The 18,122-nt window shown below is 37.7% G+C and overlaps 1 protein-coding gene across 6 annotated transcripts in view; it reads left to right on the plus strand.

Moving 5' to 3' along the window:
- Nucleotides 1–18,122, plus strand: part of RAB3GAP1 (RAB3 GTPase activating protein catalytic subunit 1) — a 124,418-nt gene that overhangs the window by 53,061 nt on the left and 53,235 nt on the right. For all 6 annotated transcript variants that reach the window (XR_008677878.2, XM_055380850.2, XM_004032589.5 and 3 more), the window contains exons 6-8: nucleotides 7,883–8,002; nucleotides 9,952–10,117; nucleotides 15,183–15,282. Coding sequence is in view for 5 of the 6 variants with exons in the window: in XM_055380850.2 (XP_055236825.1) it covers nucleotides 7,883–8,002; nucleotides 9,952–10,117; nucleotides 15,183–15,282 (386 nt within the window). In the remaining variant the exon portion in view is untranslated. The remainder of the gene's footprint in view (nucleotides 1–7,882; nucleotides 8,003–9,951; nucleotides 10,118–15,182; nucleotides 15,283–18,122) is intronic.

Raw genomic sequence — 18,122 nt, forward strand, 5'->3', positions numbered from 1 at the left:
CCCCTCTCCTCCTCCCCCTCTCCTCCTCCCCCTCCCCCTCTCCTCCTCCCCCTCTCCCCCTCCCCCTCTCTGCACGGTCTCCCTCTGATGCCAAGCCAAACCTGGACTGTACTGCTGCCATCTCGGCTCACTGCAACCTCCCTGCCTGATTCTCCTGCCTCAGCCTGCCGAGTGCCTGGGATTGCAGGCACGTGCCGCCACGCCTGACTGGTTTTCGTATTTTTTTGGTGGAGACGGGGTTTCGCTCTGTTGGCCGGGCTGGTCTCCAGCTCCTAACCGCGAGTGATCTGCCAGCCTTGGCCTCCCGAGGTGCCGGGATTGCAGACGGAGTCTTGTTCACTCAGTGCTCAATGGTGCCCAGGCTGGAGTGCAGTGGCGTGATCTCGGCTCGCTACAACCTCCACCTCCCAGCCGCCTGCCTTGGCCTCCCAAAGTGCTGAGATTGCAGCCTCTGCCCGGCCGCCACCCCGTCTGGGAAGTGAGGAGCGTCTCTGCCTGGCCGCCCATCGTCTGGGATGTGAGGAGCCCCTCTGCCTGGCTGCCCAGTCTGGGAAGTGAGGAGCGCCTCTTCCCAGCCGCCATCCCATCTAGGAAGTGAGGAGCGTCTCTGCCTGGCTGCCCATTGTCTGAGATGTGGAGAGCGCCTCTGCCCCGCCGCCCCGTCTGGGATGTGAGGAGCACCTCTGCCTGGCCGCGACCCCGTCTGGGAGGTGAGGAGCATGTCTGCCTGGCCAACCCGTCTGAGAAGTGAGGAGCCCCTCCGCCCGGCAGCCGCCCTGTCTGAGAAGTGAGGAGCCCCTCCGCCCGGCAGCCACCCCGTCTGGGAAGTGAGGAGCCCCTCCGCCCGGCAGCCGCCCCATCTGGGAAGTGAGGAGCGTCTCCGCCCGGCAGCCGCCCCGTCCAGGAGGTGGGGGGCGCCTCTGCCCGGCCGCCCCTTCTGGGAAGTGAGGAGCCCCTCTGCCTGGCCGCCACCCCGCCTGGGAGGTGTACCCAACAGCTCATCGAGAACGGGCCATGATGACGATGGCGGTTTTGTTGAATAGAAAAGGGGGAAATGTGGGGAAACGATAGAGAAATCAGATTGTTGCTGTGTATGTGTAGAAAGAAGTAGACATAGGAGACTCCATTTTGTTCTGTACTAAGAAAAATTCTTCTGCCTTGGGATGCTGTTAATCTATAACCTTACCTCCAACCCCGTGCTCTCTGAAACATGTGCTGTGTCCACTCAGGGTTAAATGGATCAAGGGCAGTGCAAGAGGTGCTTTGTTAAACAGATGCTTGAAGGCAGCATGCTCGTTAAGAGTCATCACCACTCCCTAATCTCAAGTATCCAGGGACACAAACACTGCGGAAGGCTGCAGGGTCCTCTGCCTAGGAAAACCAGAGACCCTTGTTCACTTGTTCATCTGCTGACCTTCCCTCCACTATTGTTCTATGACCCTGCCAAATCCCCCCTGCGAGAAACACCCAAGAATCATCAATAAATACTAAAAAAAAATAAAAAAATTTAAAAAAAGCAAGCTGAAAAAAAAAAGAAAGGAAAAACAAATGTGAAGAAATAATGGCTGAGAATTTTCCAAATTTGATTAAAAACACTCAGAACTGGAAGTCTTAGTGAATCTTAAGTAGGATAAACACAAAAGAGAACCACCCCTAGACATAGTATGGGCAACCTACTGAATCCCTTAGATGGAAAGAAAATCTTATAGGCAGCAAGAGAAAAATGACTTCTCATGTACAAGAGAACAATACCCTTGGCTGACTTCTCATCAGAAACAGTGGAGGCCAGAGGGCAGTGCAATGACACAAAGTTCTGAAAGGGAGAAAAAAAAAAAAAACCACTGTTGACCAAGAATTCTATATCCAGTGAAACTATATTTCAAAAATTAAGATGAAATAATGACATTCTTATGTAAACAAAGATTGGCAGAATTCATCCTTGCCTTACAAGTAATACTAAAAGACATAGAGGGTAACTTGAATCCATAGAAAAGAATGAAGAGCATTGGAAATACTCTAGTAAATACAATAAATATATTCTCATAATTAAAAAAAAGCATAAGATTGCTTAAGCAATAATGACAGCACTGTATTGTTGGGTTTATAACATATATGTAATATGTAATATATATGACAATATTGCACAAAGGAAGAGGGGGAAGGAATGGAGTTATACTATATAAAATTGGTAGATTTTACTAGAATAACCTGAATAGATTATAAATTAAAGATGTGTATTATAATATCTAAAAATGTTACTAAAAATAAATTCAAAAAATGAATTGTTGTTTGAACACCTCCAGTTACCCAGGTATTTTTGTAAGTGGTAGGTATTTAACTTTTTTATACCATTTTTTTAAAGAGGTCCTTAATCTATTTCTTTCTAAGGTAATATATGTGAGAGTTGTAGAATGGTAGCATTCAAAGTAAGTGGTATGGCTGGGCGCGGTGGCACACGCCTGTAATCCCAGCACTTTGGGAAGCCGAGGTGGGTGGATCACGTGGTCAGGAGATCGAGACCATCCTGGCTAACATGATGAAACCCCGTCTCTACTAAAAATACAAAAAAATTAGCCAGGTGTGGTGGCACATGCCTGTAATCCCAGCTACTCGGGAGGCTGAGACAGGAGAATCACTTGAACCTGGGAGATGGAGGTTGCAGTGAGCCGACATTGTGCCATTGCACTCCAACCTGGGCAAGAAGAGTGAAACTCCATCTCAAAAAAAAAAGAAAAAAAAAAACACACAAAATAAGTGGTATGGTTTTATGATTTGCCTATGTGAGAGTAACAACAAATATATCAAATATTGGTTAACTTTTTGTTGTTGTTACTGTTGATCTTTATTGGTACAGGAAAGAAGAATGCATCTTAAAACAAAAATGAATGGTTGATGGTCCTACCTTTCTCATTTGGAGGATGGGATGCTAAAACACATTTATATTTAAATATAGTATTTAGTATACATATGCAATCTATTATTCAGATGAAACAGTTCTTTCGTTAAGAAGTGCAATCGTGACATTTTAATTTGTGTTGATACATTTGATCTCCTAATAAATTTAAGTTACTGGGCTAGAAATTGTAGGAAATATAATGATTTATTAATGAAAATCACCCTAGTAGGTATGTAGTGGTCTCTCACTGTTGTTTTAATTTCACTTCTCTGATTACGTGTGATATGGAACATCTTTTCATACGCTTGTTTGCTATCTTTATATCTTCTTGGGTGAGGTGTCTGGTTGAAGTCTTCAGGGCTTTTTTTTTTTTTTTAGCTTCGATTATGTTCTTATTTTTGAGTTTTAAGAGTTCTCTGTAGATTCTAGATAACAGTCCTCTATCTGAAATGTCTTTTGCAAATATTTTCTCCCAGACTATGGTTTTCTCTTTCATTCTCTTGACAGTGTCTTTTGCAGAGCAAAAATTTTTCATTTTAATGAAGTCTAGCGTATCAGTTTGTTCTTTTCTGGATTGTGCCTTTGGTGTTGCATCTAAAAGGTCATCAACAAACTCAAAGTTATCTAGATTTTATTCTGTGTTCTAGGAGTTTTATAACTTTGCATTTTATATTCAGGTCTGTAATCCATTTTAAGTTAGTTTTTGTGGAGAATGTAAAGCCTGTCTAGATTAATTTTTTTGTATGTGGATGTCCAGTTGTTCTAACACCATTTGTTGAAAAGACTATCTCCATTGTATTGCCTCTGTTCCTTTTCAGAGATTAGTTGACTATATTTATCTGGGTCTATTTCTAGGCTCTCTATTCTGTTCCATTGATCCCTATTTGTTCTTTTGCCATTACCACACTGTATTGATTTCTGTAGCTTTATAGTAGTGCTTGAAGTTTGATAGTGTTAGTTCTCCAACTTTCTTCTTCTTCAATATTTTATTGGCTACTTTGAGTCTTTTTTTGCTTCTGCTTGTGAACTTTAAACTCAGTTTGTGGATATCCTCACGATAACTTGCTGAGATTTTGATTGAGATTGCATTGAATCTGTAGATGAAGTTGGAAAGAACTAATATCTTGATAATATTATCTTCTTATCCATGAATATAGAATATTTCTTTATTGTGTGTGTGTGGTGGTATTGGTGGTGGTAACCATAATTATTTTGCCACTCCTCTATTGAAGAATATTTAGATTGTTTCTAGATTTTTACAATTAAATTAAAATATTATAGTGAAAATCACTGTACATACACCTTTTTGCATTTGTATGAATGGTTTTGTAGCATAGATATAAAGAAATATGTAATTCATTTGAGTTTTGTCCATTTTAAATATTGATATATTCTTCCCTTTTGCTCTCCAAAAAAAATTTTTTTTTTTAAATTTTTTATTAAGAGACAGGGCCTTGGTCTGTCACCAGGCTGGAGTGCAGTGGCGCAATCTTGGCTCACTGCAAGTTCCACCTCCCGGGTTCACGCCATTCTCCTGCCTCAGCCTCCCGAGTAGCTGGGACTACAGGTGCTCACCACCACGCCCAGCTAATTTTTTTGTATTTTCAGTAGAGATGGGGTTTCACCATGTTAGCCAGGATGGTCTTGATCTCCTGACCTCATGATCCGCCTGCCTCGGCCTCCCAAAGTGCTGGGATTACAGGTGTGAGCCACCGCTCCCGGCCTTTGTATATTTTCTTTTGAGTGACATCCATCCAAGTCCTTTGCCCATTTTAAAATCTGGTTGGTTGTTTTTTGTTGTTGTTGTTGATTTTTGCTTATTTTTTTTTTAAAGCTCCCACTTAATGTTAGTTTACTTTTGATGAAGACATAGTCTCAGGATTCAAGTAGACCTATTGGGGAAAAAGTAGTGACTTATATTGACATTTTAAAGATCATAAAGAAGAGAGTACATTTATCAAGAGTGATATTTGAAGTAAATCCTTTTTTTTTTTGAGATGAGGTTTCACTCTGCTTCCCAGGCTGGAGTGCAGTGGTGTGTTGATGGTTCACTACAGCCTTGACCGCCTGGCCTCAAGCAGTTCTCGCACCTCAGCCTCCCAAGCTGCTGGGACTACAGGCGCTCTCCACCATGCCCAGCTAATTTTTACAATTTTTTGTAGAGAGTGGGTCTTGCTATGTTGCCTAGGCTGGTCTTGAACTCCTAAGCTCAAGTGATCCTCCTGTCTTGGCCTGCCAAGATACTGGCATTACAGGTGTGAGCCACCACACCTGGCAAGGTAAATCTTTAAAGAATTTGTCAGGATTTGTGTATTTAGTAATGGCAGTAGAATGGATGAGGGGAGACATTTTATCAATAGATAGAGGAAAGAAAGGCTTAGGGGATAGAAGGTAGATTGCAGATAAATGGCAATTCAGTTTGGCTTCTTATTCATGGCTTGTATACGGTGGCATTGTGTGTGTGTACAGTAAGAAGGTTAGCAACAGCTATCAGTGTTAAAATGCAAATGTTCTTTTATCCAGCAACCACTAGAAATTTATTATAGAGATATATATGTAGAAAAACAGTTGCAGTATTGTTGCAGCAGCATAAAACTGGAAATAAAGTACTGATCAATAGGGGATTGTCCTTTTGAAAAGAAGCTTTACAAAGTGTATACAAATAATATAATTGTGTTTGAGGGTAGGGTGGTTACGCAGATAAATGGAACATTTCTGGAAGAATAACCAAGAAACTGTTGACAGTGATTTTATACAAGTACAGAGGATGGAACGGGGTTGTTCACTTGTTTTGTTTTCTTTCTTCCAGGGACATTTGAAAAAAAGAAAACTATTTTTCAAAGATCTTTAGAGCTCAATTTTTAAAGTTCTAGATTATTTTCATTATTTTATGCTGCCTCTACATAACTAATTTTGATTTCAGGGCTAGGAGGGTGGAGGTAGGGTGAGGAAATGAAATAAGTTTTTGTCATCTAAATAATAAACATTATGAATTAAACTTAATTTTTTAAATCATTACTCCTGTTTGGGAGATTTCTTGAGGAGGATGTTTATAAAAATAAGCATTAATAATTCTTTATATACCAGAGATAATAAATTAGGCAAATGAGTAATATCTCTCATAAGTTATTTTCTTTATTAAAAAATATTAAATATAAATACATTAAAGAGTGAATAGGAGAGGAATTTTCAGTATACAAGATAATCAGTTTGACTTTATTTTCATAAAAATTTGGCAGCAAATTTGTGACTTTAAAGGATATGGCAACTGAATGAGAAGTTTTAATTAATGTAGATGTCATAGCAAGATCAAGCTGCTTTATGATAATTTTTTAACCCCTTTTTAATGTGTTATTGAGTAAAAGAACACAAGAATTCCTTAATTAGGATACTTAGTAAACTGTGTTCTCACATTTAGAAAGGACATATACATCATTGCTGATAATTTTCCTGCAGTTTAGGGAATCTGTCAAACTTTCTTCATCTGCAGACTTAGTGGTATCAGTTCATTAAAGCAAAGTTTCAATACTTGCTTCTTTTATCTTGTAAACTTAACTTTAAAGGCAAAACTATTGTTTAATGGTCCTTGTGATTTCAGCAAATTGTTTCTTTTTTTTCTTTCAAATATCAGATTTCTTTATACTTAAAATGTGCACATTATAGTTTACTTAGATACAAAATGTTCACTTTCCTTGTAGGTAAGGAATTTCACTGACATTTCCATGTCAATTAGCTTCTTTTTAGTAAAAATCCTTCCATTAAAAATAAACATTTAAATTACTCAACTATTATATTCATTAGTCTCAATACCTCTTAAAAATACTTAAAACTTTAGAAAATAGACTGTAAACCTTGCCTAAAGGAGGCATCCAGCTCTGAGCAGGCCACATGGAATGTGTTAGAGCATGGCCATATGCATGGCCATACAACTCCTGGGGCCACCTCCACGATGGCCCAGCCCCACCACTGACCCTCTGCTGAAAACCCTGCCCCTCAGCAGGACGCAAGCTTGTCCCCCAAATAGTGGTGACCTCAAACTGTAATATGATGATGAAATCTACAGCCGATACTGCCCTCCACAAGGGTTTCTGGAAAGGCCGAAGCTGGAGACGGTAAACCGCAACACCATCCCAGGTCACCCCAGCTAAAGACATTCTACACCAGCCAAAAGGCTAAAGTTTAGTTAAGGATTCAAAGGCAAATACACTGAAACCCATGTGTAAACCTGCCTGGTTTTCAAGCTGAAAGAGAAACACTTTGGTGTCTTCAATAACCCAGGCCTGCACTGGATGAAGCAATGAAGGCAAGGTCACGGCTGCTAAAGCACGGAGAGGTTAAAAAGTGTGAAACCAGAAGAAACTCTTGAGTGAGAGATGTGAAGCAGCAGGCCGAGGCATCAGACACCTCTCCCACCACACACCTCTCCCACCAGACACTTCTCCCACCAGCTGCAGGGCTCTTGGCAGCGTTCTCAGCCCAGCCATTCTGTGACAGTTGTTTTAAGGAATCAGCTGTTGACCTTTTTTCTCAAGCGGCAACAGTAACATCAGTATTACAGTGGTCTTATGAATACACCCATGTGATCAACTTGTTAGTAAACACATGGGTATACAACATAAAGTAGGCAAAGCGGAAAAAGTATTTACAACTGTCAAAGTCTCTCTCTCACACACACACACACACACACACACACACACACACAGAGATGGGCACGCAAATATATCTGAGCCTATTTTAGCCGAATCAAATTTAGATTTCAGCAAATTGTTTCTAATTTGTAAAGAATAGAGGGGAACTAGTAGGTGGATGATGGAAGTGCTTCTTAAAATTGAGGTCTTGTAGGTTCGGTTGCCATTAAAAGAAACACTTTTAGTTTAAACCTGACTTGTTAAATTTTCTGTAGTGAAATTTTTTTGTGCTTCTCAAGTAATGGATTTTTGTGTTCTGAGGTTTCCCCTGTTTAATGCAGTTAATTCTTTTTTTAAGGTATGGGCTACGTGAGTTCGTGGTGATTGCCCCTGCTGCACACAGTGACGCTGTTCTCAGCGAATCTAAGTGCAACCTTCTTCTGAGTTCTGTTTCTATTGCCTTGGGAAACACTGGCTGGTGAGTGGACATTTTTTAAAACCTAGACAAAAAAACTGTTTTTAACAATAATTTATGAAGGCAAACAGTTATTAAATGTTAGCTTTTTAATTGTAATTAGGAACTTAGTGCATATATATTGTTAAACTAAATTTGACTTGAGGTTACCTCTGTACCCGCTTCCTATTTAAAGAACTGCTACCTAACTTATTCCGTGTACAAACTGAAAGCTTAATTTAGGAGTATACTTTTGGAACAATTAACTGAGTCCCAGCCAGTCACAGCAGCTGAGGTTCAGTCAATCACAGGGCAACTGATCAGAGCATGCACAAATGAAGCAAACTCCGAGCTGTAACCAATCAAGCTGTTTCTGTACCTTACTTCCATTTTCTGTCTATAAATGCTGCCTGCCCACCTTACAGAGCTGATCTGTCTGAACCTCCACTGGTTCTGAAGACTATGTGATTCTCAACTCATTTTTGCTCAAATAAATTTTTTTTTTTTTTCCCCGAGACGTAGTCTTGCTCTGTTGCCCAGGCTGGAGTGCAGTGGCACAGTCTGGGCTCACTGCAGCCTCCACCTCCTGAGTTCAAGCGACTCTCCTGCCTCAGCCTCCCGAGTATCTGGGAGTACAGGTGTGCACCACCCTTGGCTAATTTTTATTTTTATTTTTTAAATTTTCAGTAGAGATGGGGTTTCACTATGTTGGCCAGGCTGGTCTTGAACTCCTGACCTCAGATGATCCGCCCGCCTCGGCCTTCCAGAGTGCTAGGATTATAGGTGTAAGCGACTGTGCCCAGTCTTAAATAAACTCCATTAAGTTTAATTAGTTGAAAATTTTTCTTTTAACAATATATCTGCATGTTTTTATACTGGAATTTGGTATATAAGGACAAAACTAATAAAACCTAAATGGAGGCCATTTCTAAAGGTAATCTTCCTGAAACAATTCAATGTATATTTGGAATAACTTTTTTAAAAGTTAATTTTCAGTACCTTTAGGCCCTATTCTTAAATGGAAGTATTTAAGAAAATGAAATTTGTTTAATCACTATTCTGCTATTTTGAATTGTATTTCATTTGCATATCGAATAGACTATGATACTCTAAATCTACTGGGGAAGAATTAATTTATTTTAGTGGATGTACTCCATGGTATATCCTAAGTGAATAATTTTGCTAGAATATTTACTAATGTAGGATTATTAACTTGGGGATATATTTGTACAATCCTTTCTTGTTATTTAAGGTAGTTATGTGCTATAAAGTTGCCACAAACACTGAGTTATCAATTCCTCATCTGTGTTTCTCCTAGGAGAAATACAGACTTGGGTTCCTTCGAGCCTCTGGTCACATTTTTTGTCAGTCAGTTAATACATAACCTTCTTTTATGTGTGTTTCTGTTTAAAGATAGCTTATTTAATATACATTGTTGAGACATTAACATTGAACTTGTAGCCAAAAGCAATGTAACTTGTGCATGAATGATGCTTCTGGGAAAATACGTGTGTTAACACGTATTCTCTCTAAGGCACATCACAACCTTCTTGTGCTTGGGAGCCTTACTTTATCTTTAAATGATGTGAAAAATATTTCAGCACACTATTGGCTTAATTTATATTGTTTAATACCTGTAAGTTAGGTTTTATTATCACTTTGGAAAGACTAATATGAAATAATCACTTTTACTCAAGACAGTTTTCATTCTGATGTTTTCTGACTTTTAGCTGTTCTAAAACAATTTTCAGACTAATCAAAGTAGTTCTAGATGATAGTTTCTTCAGTTTAGTAGTGTAAGGAGAAAAAGGAACTAAGAATGTCTTTGTTATAAACACAAACCTATGTTTTTGTTGTGTTTCCAGTTTAGTGCTTTCAAATTCTTGAGATTAGAATAATTTGGAAAAAATTTGAGGTTCAGGTTTAATGTTTAATGAGCTTGTATTCTATTCCTATTTAATCATGTCTTGCAGTCAGGTGCCACTCTTTGTGCAAATTCACCACAAATGGCGAAGAATGTATGTAGGAGAATGTCAAGGTCCTGGTGTACGAACTGACTTCGAAATGGTTCATCTTAGAAAAGTGCCAAATCAGTACACTCACTTATCAGGTCTGCTGGATATCTTCAAATCAAAGATTGTGAGTTGGGATTGATATTGTCAGTCTTATCTGAGATCCAGATAAAAGTAGAGATTTGATCATTTTATTCAGCATATAGAAACATTTCTCTATAATATTGATAATGTAATTGCTTAGAAGAAAGCTATAAGTGACTACATAAATTACTTTGTAATTTCTAAGAAACAAAATATCCAATTGTATTTTTAGTGTACTCATGCTAAAGCAACAACTGATTTGTCTGTTTGTTTGTTCAGTCTGTTAGCATTTATTGACTGTGTTATCTCTTCTACTCCTTGTCCTCTATTGGTAATATTGCCAGTCTCCCAAGCTTAATGGGGCTCAGGTAGCTGCTTGTTTGAGCATTTGAAGCATTTGACTATGAGCTCCTTAAGGTCTAAACCCTTTGGATTCTGAATTGCATTTTTCCTCCCAAATCTTTATTTGATTTAATTTTCAAGGTTAATCTGGCTTATATCCTAGGCCTGAGAGCAGCAGGGCTAAATGGGACATGCTAAATATATTCTTATATTCTATAACAACACTGTCTATAGCTATGGAGGACTTGCCTGTGCTGCTCTGTGGGGGTTGGGGGGAATGGGGCTGATTAGGGCTTAAGTTGAGGAGCTGTTTGTGAATACCTCTAGAAAACAGAGAAAGCTAGATAACCAATAGTGGAGGGGATCCTCTACTTAGAGAAATATTACTCTTAGGTTATTAGGATGCTGATTTAAATTTGGAGTATGTTAAGTGCTAAACATGACACTATCTCACTATCTCACAGTTGATTAATAAACTGACATCATGTGTTGTGTGATGGCTATTAGTCACATTTGGCCACTTAAGTGAGATAGTGGCAGCTTTAGCACTTAAATATTAAGTATATTGATTAGGATATTGATTATATGTATATTATAATGAAGTATATCGATTATAAATAAATATATTAATTATGATATATAATTATATATGTGGCATTCCTGCCAAAATGTTTAACATACTGTAAATCAAAACATGAGGAAGCAATCACATATTTCCAAAGTGAGCCATGTTTTGCAACAGTAACTGATCAGTATCATGATAGGCAAAATAAAGGCTGGAAGCAATTTAGATTTAAGGAGAAAATGGAACCTGACAGCTAAATGCAACACATGATTCTTGATTGGATCCTTTTTCAAAACAAAATAGCCAGTAAGGACATTATTGGGACAATTGGGATGATTTTAATATGGACTGTATATTAGAAAATAGTATCAATGTTTAATTTATTGAGTGTGATAATTGTATTATAGTTGTATAGACTAATGTCCTTGTTCTTAGGAATTACATGCTAAAGTATTTAAGGGTGATTTGTTATGATGCCTACCTTTTTCAGAAGATTCAGCCAAAAAAAAGTCATATGCATAATATATATATGTGTATGTGTGGCAAAGTGTTAATAATTATGAACTCCGTGAAAGTCATATGGGTGTTCATTATACTAGTTTTCCAATCTTTCTGAAGGTTTGAGAATTTTCAAAAGAAAAAGAATTATAAGAAAAAATTGCTGAAATTTCTTTTTAAATAGATAACATTTGTTAGAAAGATATTTAGGATTAGAATTTAATCATAAAAATATGTTTTTAATGTTGAGGACCTAAATAGTGTACTGGTAGGATTATTACTAACTAGATAAATCCCTTTGATATAAAAAAAAAAAGTAATGCATTTACGAGATTAGGAAATTAGAGTAAAAGCTTCCTTTTACCTCTCTGCCTGTCTCCTCAAAATGACAACTGTTAGCAGTGGCTTGTGATTATCTCCATTAGAAAAATTACAGATGCTTCTATTTTAGAGAATTCCGTGTATATATGTAATTTTCTTTTCAAAAACCTTCTGGGCTCTGAAGTGCTGTAGGTACTGCTTAATTCCACATGTAGTTTGGGAGATTTTTGAAAAAGGCAAGTATGTATTAGTATCTTCTCCATTAGTTTTCCTTTGCTCTCACCAGAAGTCTTCAATTATGTTTAAAATTTTTAGATCAAGTTTCTGGTCACATGGAAATATCAATACTTTATTTCTTCTTCTTCTTTTTTTTTTTTTTTTTTTTTTTTGTTTGAGACAGAGTCTCACTCTGTCACCCAGGCTGCAGTGTAGGGCGTGATTACAGCTCACTGCAGCCTCGACCTCCTGGGGTCACTGAATCCTCCCACCTCGGCCTCCTGAATATTTGGGACTGTAGGTGTGTATCACCACACACAGCTAATCTTTGTATTTTTTGTAGAGACCAGCCTGTTGCTCAGGCTGGTCTTCAACTCCTAGGCTCAAGCAATCCACCTGCCCAACCTCCCAAAGTGCCAAGATAACAGGCATGAGCCACCGCGCTGGGCTTTAGTCCTTCTTCTTAAGAAATCATTAATGAATATGATCTTCAGATCTTTTATGTTACATCTCTTTTTTGAAGCTAGGGACTACATTGATCTGTGGAACCCAACTTACATCTTGGCTATTTATTAGCAGTAGTTAAAAAAAAAAAGTTTTTAATCAGTTTATCTCATCATCTGACAAACCTAAAACTTACTTTTCTGATAAGAAACATCTCTCAAAATTGATTTGAGAGAATTGAACTTAAGAGCTGGTTTGGGTTCTTAAGTTTAATCCTCTTCTGCCATAATCCTCTAAATATTTGAAAACTCTCATAACTTCATCTTTTCTTTTTCAGCTTAGACATTCTTAGTTCTTGAGATGTTCTTTACATTTTATGGTATTATATCATGACTGTTGATTTGGATATTTGTCTCTTTTAGAACTACTTTTTTATGTTTTGGGAAATTTAGTTTGTAGGCTCATTTTGAATGAGTTTCATTTTAAATTTTTAATGTTCACTCCCATCCATCCTCTCTAGTGGTTCTGTAGTTTTATGGTTACTCCCTACCTGCAGAATATTTCAGAATTAGGTCTTAAAATAGTGTTTGGAGTCTCTTGCTCTGTAGTAATGTTGGGGATTTTGATAACTGGTCTTAGAATCTTGGGTTGTTTGCTCACCACATGCGGGTGAGGGTTTTTTCCCCTCACACAATAACCTCCAGTCCCATACCTTCCAATAAAGCCATTGTGCCAAGCAGGAGTGACATGTCCCAGTGTCTGGCTTAAGCAGAGAGTCTTGCAATGCCCTCACTCTGGACTGAGCCCTTTTGGTTTCATCCTAGGTTGTCAGTGCCGCCTTCCATACCTCAAGGCATGTGCCTTGAACCCCACTTATCCTCCAGGGTCCACAAAGATATTTCCGTCATTTTTCATCCTAATCCTTCCTTCCTTCCTCCCTCCCTCCCTCTCTCCCTCCCTCCCTCCCTCCCTCCCTCCCTCCCTTCCTTCCTTCCTTCCTTCCTTCCTTCCTTCTGTCCTTATTTTTTTGAGACAGGGCTTCACTCTGTCACCCAGGCTGGAGTGCAGTGGCACGATCTTGGCTCACTGCAACCTCTGCCTCCCGGGATCAAGCGATTCTCCTGCCTCAGCCTCCCAAGTAGCTGAGACTACAGGCGCGCACCACTACTGCCCGGCTAATTTTTGTATTTTTATTAGAAATGGGGTTTCACCATGTTGGCCAGGCTGGTCTTCAACTCCTGATTTCAAATGATCCATCCGCCTTGGCCTCCCAAAGTGCTAGGATTACAGACGTGAGCCACCGCGCTTGGCCATAATTATTTCTTTTCTGGGTATCTGTTTTTGTATTGATCTGTGTGACTGGATCAGAGGTTATGTGTCAAAGTGGCCTTGTTATGGCTTCTAGAACATTTGCTCCTTATTATAGGTGAATGCTCATTTGATATCTGGACATGACTAAAAAGTTGATATACTGACCAGCCAAAATCTCACCTTGCTGTTGGGCACAGGAGCCCAAAACTGAATTAGGTTTTTTGGGAGCAGCTGTCTACTATTGTGACTTCAAATTGAGTTTGTGTTCTTAAAGCTACTAGTGACATTTATAGATGCTGCTGCTGAGCTAAATGTAAATGCCATGTATTCCTTTGCTACTCAAAGTGTAGTCTCCTGAACAGCAGCATCTGGAAACTGGTTAGATATGCAGAAGAGTATTGAATCTGCATTTCACAAGTTCCTTAGGTGATTCCTATGCATATTTAAGTCCTATTTTATATTAGTTTAGATTAAGCATTATGAAGGGAAGCTGAGGTCATAGGATGTTTAAATGATAGTATTAAGTTTTGTGATTTTTAGTGAATTGACAGATAAATCTAAGTTTTCTTTTGTTAGCTGATTCGTTAATCTATTTTGTGTGAGTGATCATTCATTTCTCTTAGTCTGAAATTTTGGTTAAATATTCAAGGGTGGCTTTAATTTGAGTTTATTTCCATTTAAAAGAAAAGACATCCTCTCCCCAAACCAAGTCTTATGCTTTATAATACTTTTACTTATTTGAAAAATGAATCACCTTTTTTTCACATTTAATATGTCTGAAGTGAATAGTAAGAAATGGTATTTTATGATTAAAATAGTAAAAGATACTTTAAAGAGCATTTTGCTTAATAGAATGTAATATCTCTTTTTCTAATAGCAGTTTAAACAGCTTTATTTTAAAGGTATGGCATTGTTTTTGAAACTTTTTTTTTAGCTACATCAAATGAAAACATTTGTGGAAGCAGTATGCAGAAATTATGGAAATCCTTCTGTACACACAAATATGTGGACAAAAATGCAGTGATTCTTTGGAAAGTTTACTTTTCCATTTTTTAAAATTCAGTCTCACAATTGCCACTACTGTTCCTTACTATGGGATCTTTCCTCCTGTTCATCCCTGATCCACCTCTTGAGCTTTTGGACTGTGAGAATTTCTTCTGTGAAAAGGATTTCCTAAATTTTGCATCTTTGGCTCTAATGACTTCGGTGACTTATTTTTCCTTTGGAATGGCTAGAATATCATGTTTTTAATAACTAGAATATGCACACTATTGTTTAACACTAGAATCTGAAAATCCAGGTTTCATAAAGGTAGTATTAATCCATTCCATAAGTTTGAAATTTTGATGTTGAATTAATATGAAAAGGGTACCAGCATTTACACGGTATTGTCTTTGCATGTATTTCCTAGGGATGTCCTTTAACTCCATTGCCTCCAGTTAGTATTGCTATTCGATTTACCTATGTACTTCAAGATTGGCAGCAGTATTTTTGGCCTCAGCAACCTCCAGGTGAGATCATTTAGAACTATATTTAACTCACTGAATATAAATGGAAAAGAAGATACATTCAGAAATTAAAATTACTTAACAAGAGTTTTAAGTGTTTTACATTAGAAATATTTGTGATTCATTTTAAATGTAATATTATTGCTTTCATTGCCCTTATTTTTTTTCTCTTAAAGAAAAACTGTAGGTTTTCTAGACATAGTATTACTCTATATTTGACAATCTGTCTTTGAAAGCCTTATTTATAGGGCACCCCTTGCTGTGGCACATCATGTGCCATAAATTACTATGTAGCGAATGATTAACATGTCTGTTTTTAGACTATTATAAGAGAAGAGCTGTTCTCAGCTCACCCTCATAAACTGAGAACACTCATGCAAAAAGCTTTAAAGAGAGTAATGTTTCAAGAAAGGGGGCTAAACAAGGAAAGCAGAGAAGAAAAATATATGTAGGGGAAAAATAATAATTAACTTGTATGTTATAGAAATATAATCAAAATCAATTTGCCTGCTTACCCTTGATAAACAGATTCATTCAACAATTGTTAATTATTAACCTGAGACTAGGCGGTGCTAAGACAGCAATATGAAAAACACATTACCTAAGTTCTAGAAAAGCTCAGTTTCATGGACATATATCCTAAATAATATTTTGATTCCTGGGTGTTTCTTTCACATGTTTGATTATATTAAAGCACATCTAATAAAGAATATAATACAAACTTTTAAAATACAAGAATTTTACTAGCCTGAAAACGTTTTTTAATCTACCTCTCCTAAAGAGAAATAAAATAAACTAATATTCTTTACTGTTTATTTTTGTTCCAAGTAGTTGGCTATTTATAGGATTGAAAAAATTGGTAGGCATGAGATGATATAAAAATTAATATAATACAGGCCGGGCACGGTGACTCACACCTGTAATCCTAGCCCTTTGGGAGGCCAAGGCAGGCAGATCACCTGCAGGTGGTCCCAAGGCAGGTCGGGAGTTCAAGACCAACCTGGCCAACATGGTGAAACCTTGTCTTTACTAAAAATACAAAAATTAGCCAGGTGCAGTGGCAGGAGCCTATAATCCCAGCTACTCTGGAGGCTGAGGCAGGAGAATCCCTTGAACCTGGGAGGCGGAGGTTGCAGTGAGCTGACATTGCGCCACTGTACTCCAGCCTGGGTGACAGAGTGAGACCCTGTCTCAAAAAAAAGAAAAAAAATTAATGTAATATATCCTTAGCTTTTGGCAGTTATATGTACTACTACTATTTTATTTTATATACCACAAAATAATTTGCAACTCTAATGTACACTAAAAGGACCGTATCTAGACTACAACAGAGAAATAAAAGCTAAGCTTTAGATTTATATCAGAAGAAACACTCAAATGTTTGTGTTGGTAATTTTAGTTCCCAGATAACAGTACCCACTGGACAATTTACAGTCTATGTCTGGTTAGAAGTTTCTATTCTTATCTTCCTTTTTTTTCTTCCAAGGCTACTCTCTTATAAAGCAGTTTTAAAGATTTCCTAAGGTAGTGTGGTCTGCTCATGATCTGTGAAGAAGCCCAAGAGTTAGAACCTTAGCATTATAAGATTGCCAATAAGGTCTTTGTTAATCTTCTATTGTCAAGTTTTAAAAATGGGGATTAAAAATATTAACCTTCTCCCTCAGTAGATTGAAAGCCATATAAATGCTTAACATTTTCCTTTATAAGGGGGGAGGGACTGAACATATAATATGGATGAGACACTGTGCTTTTCATATTTTATATGCCATTTTGTATAATTTTCACTTACCTATGAGACAATTATTATTATCTTTTGTTTTGTTTTGTTTTGTTTTTTGAGACAGAGTCTTGCTTTGTCACCCAGGCTGGAGTGCAGTGGCATGATCTTGGCTCACTGCAACCTCTGCCTCCTGGGTTCAAGCGATTCTCTTGCCTCAGCCTCAGCCTCCTGAGTCTCTGGGACTACAGGTATGCACCACCACGCCTGGCTAATTTTTGTATTTTTTAGTAGATATGGGGTTTCACCATGTTGGCCAGGCTGGTCTCGAACTCCTGACCTCAGGTGATCCACCCTCCCCAGCTTCCCAAAGTGCTGGAATTACAGGTTTGAGCCACTGTGCCCAGCCCAAGACAAGTATTCTTAGAGATGTAAGTTTCTTAAAGAACCCATGTAACTGGCTTAAAGTCATATGGTCACCAAGTGATAAAGTTTGCATACAAACACTAGTCAAACTCCAAGTCCGATGTGCTTTTCATTCCATGAGTTGCTTCTTCCTTTTTAATTCAGCTAAAACTTTTGTACAGTTATATTTTAGTAATAATTTTTAATTTACTAATTATAAAAATGTGCTTGTAATTTTGAAGCTTTTACAAACTCACTTGTAACAATGCTAGTCATTGTGATCTTTCTTATAAGCATTCTTTAGTTGGAAAAATGGAATTGACTTGAGAAAATTTACTGAATCAAGTAATTGATTCATATTTGATGACTAATTTTAATCATTTACTTAGGATGTAGATAACTATCAGATGTGATTTTAGCAAATATGGGAAGTTTTCTTAACTCAGTAGGCTTTAATTTCAGGAAATCCTAGTGTAGTGTGAATAATTAAATATCACAATTTGTATTATTTCAAAGAGAAAAAAATCCTTTTGATGCCTTTTAGAAATGCTTATTACTTCCTCAGGAGAGATAGAACTAAGGGAATGATTTACCCTGTAAGTTCTCTTCCAGTCTATTATGCCATTCATAATGGAAAGGAGATTCTTTTCTGATCTTTATATATTTCCATTTACTATCAACCAAAATATAATGTTATTAATGATGACAAATATACCAATTT

This window comes from Gorilla gorilla, chromosome 11, assembly GCF_029281585.2.
Source record: "Gorilla gorilla gorilla isolate KB3781 chromosome 11, NHGRI_mGorGor1-v2.1_pri, whole genome shotgun sequence".
In the NCBI taxonomy this organism is placed as follows: Eukaryota; Metazoa; Chordata; class Mammalia; order Primates; family Hominidae; genus Gorilla; species Gorilla gorilla.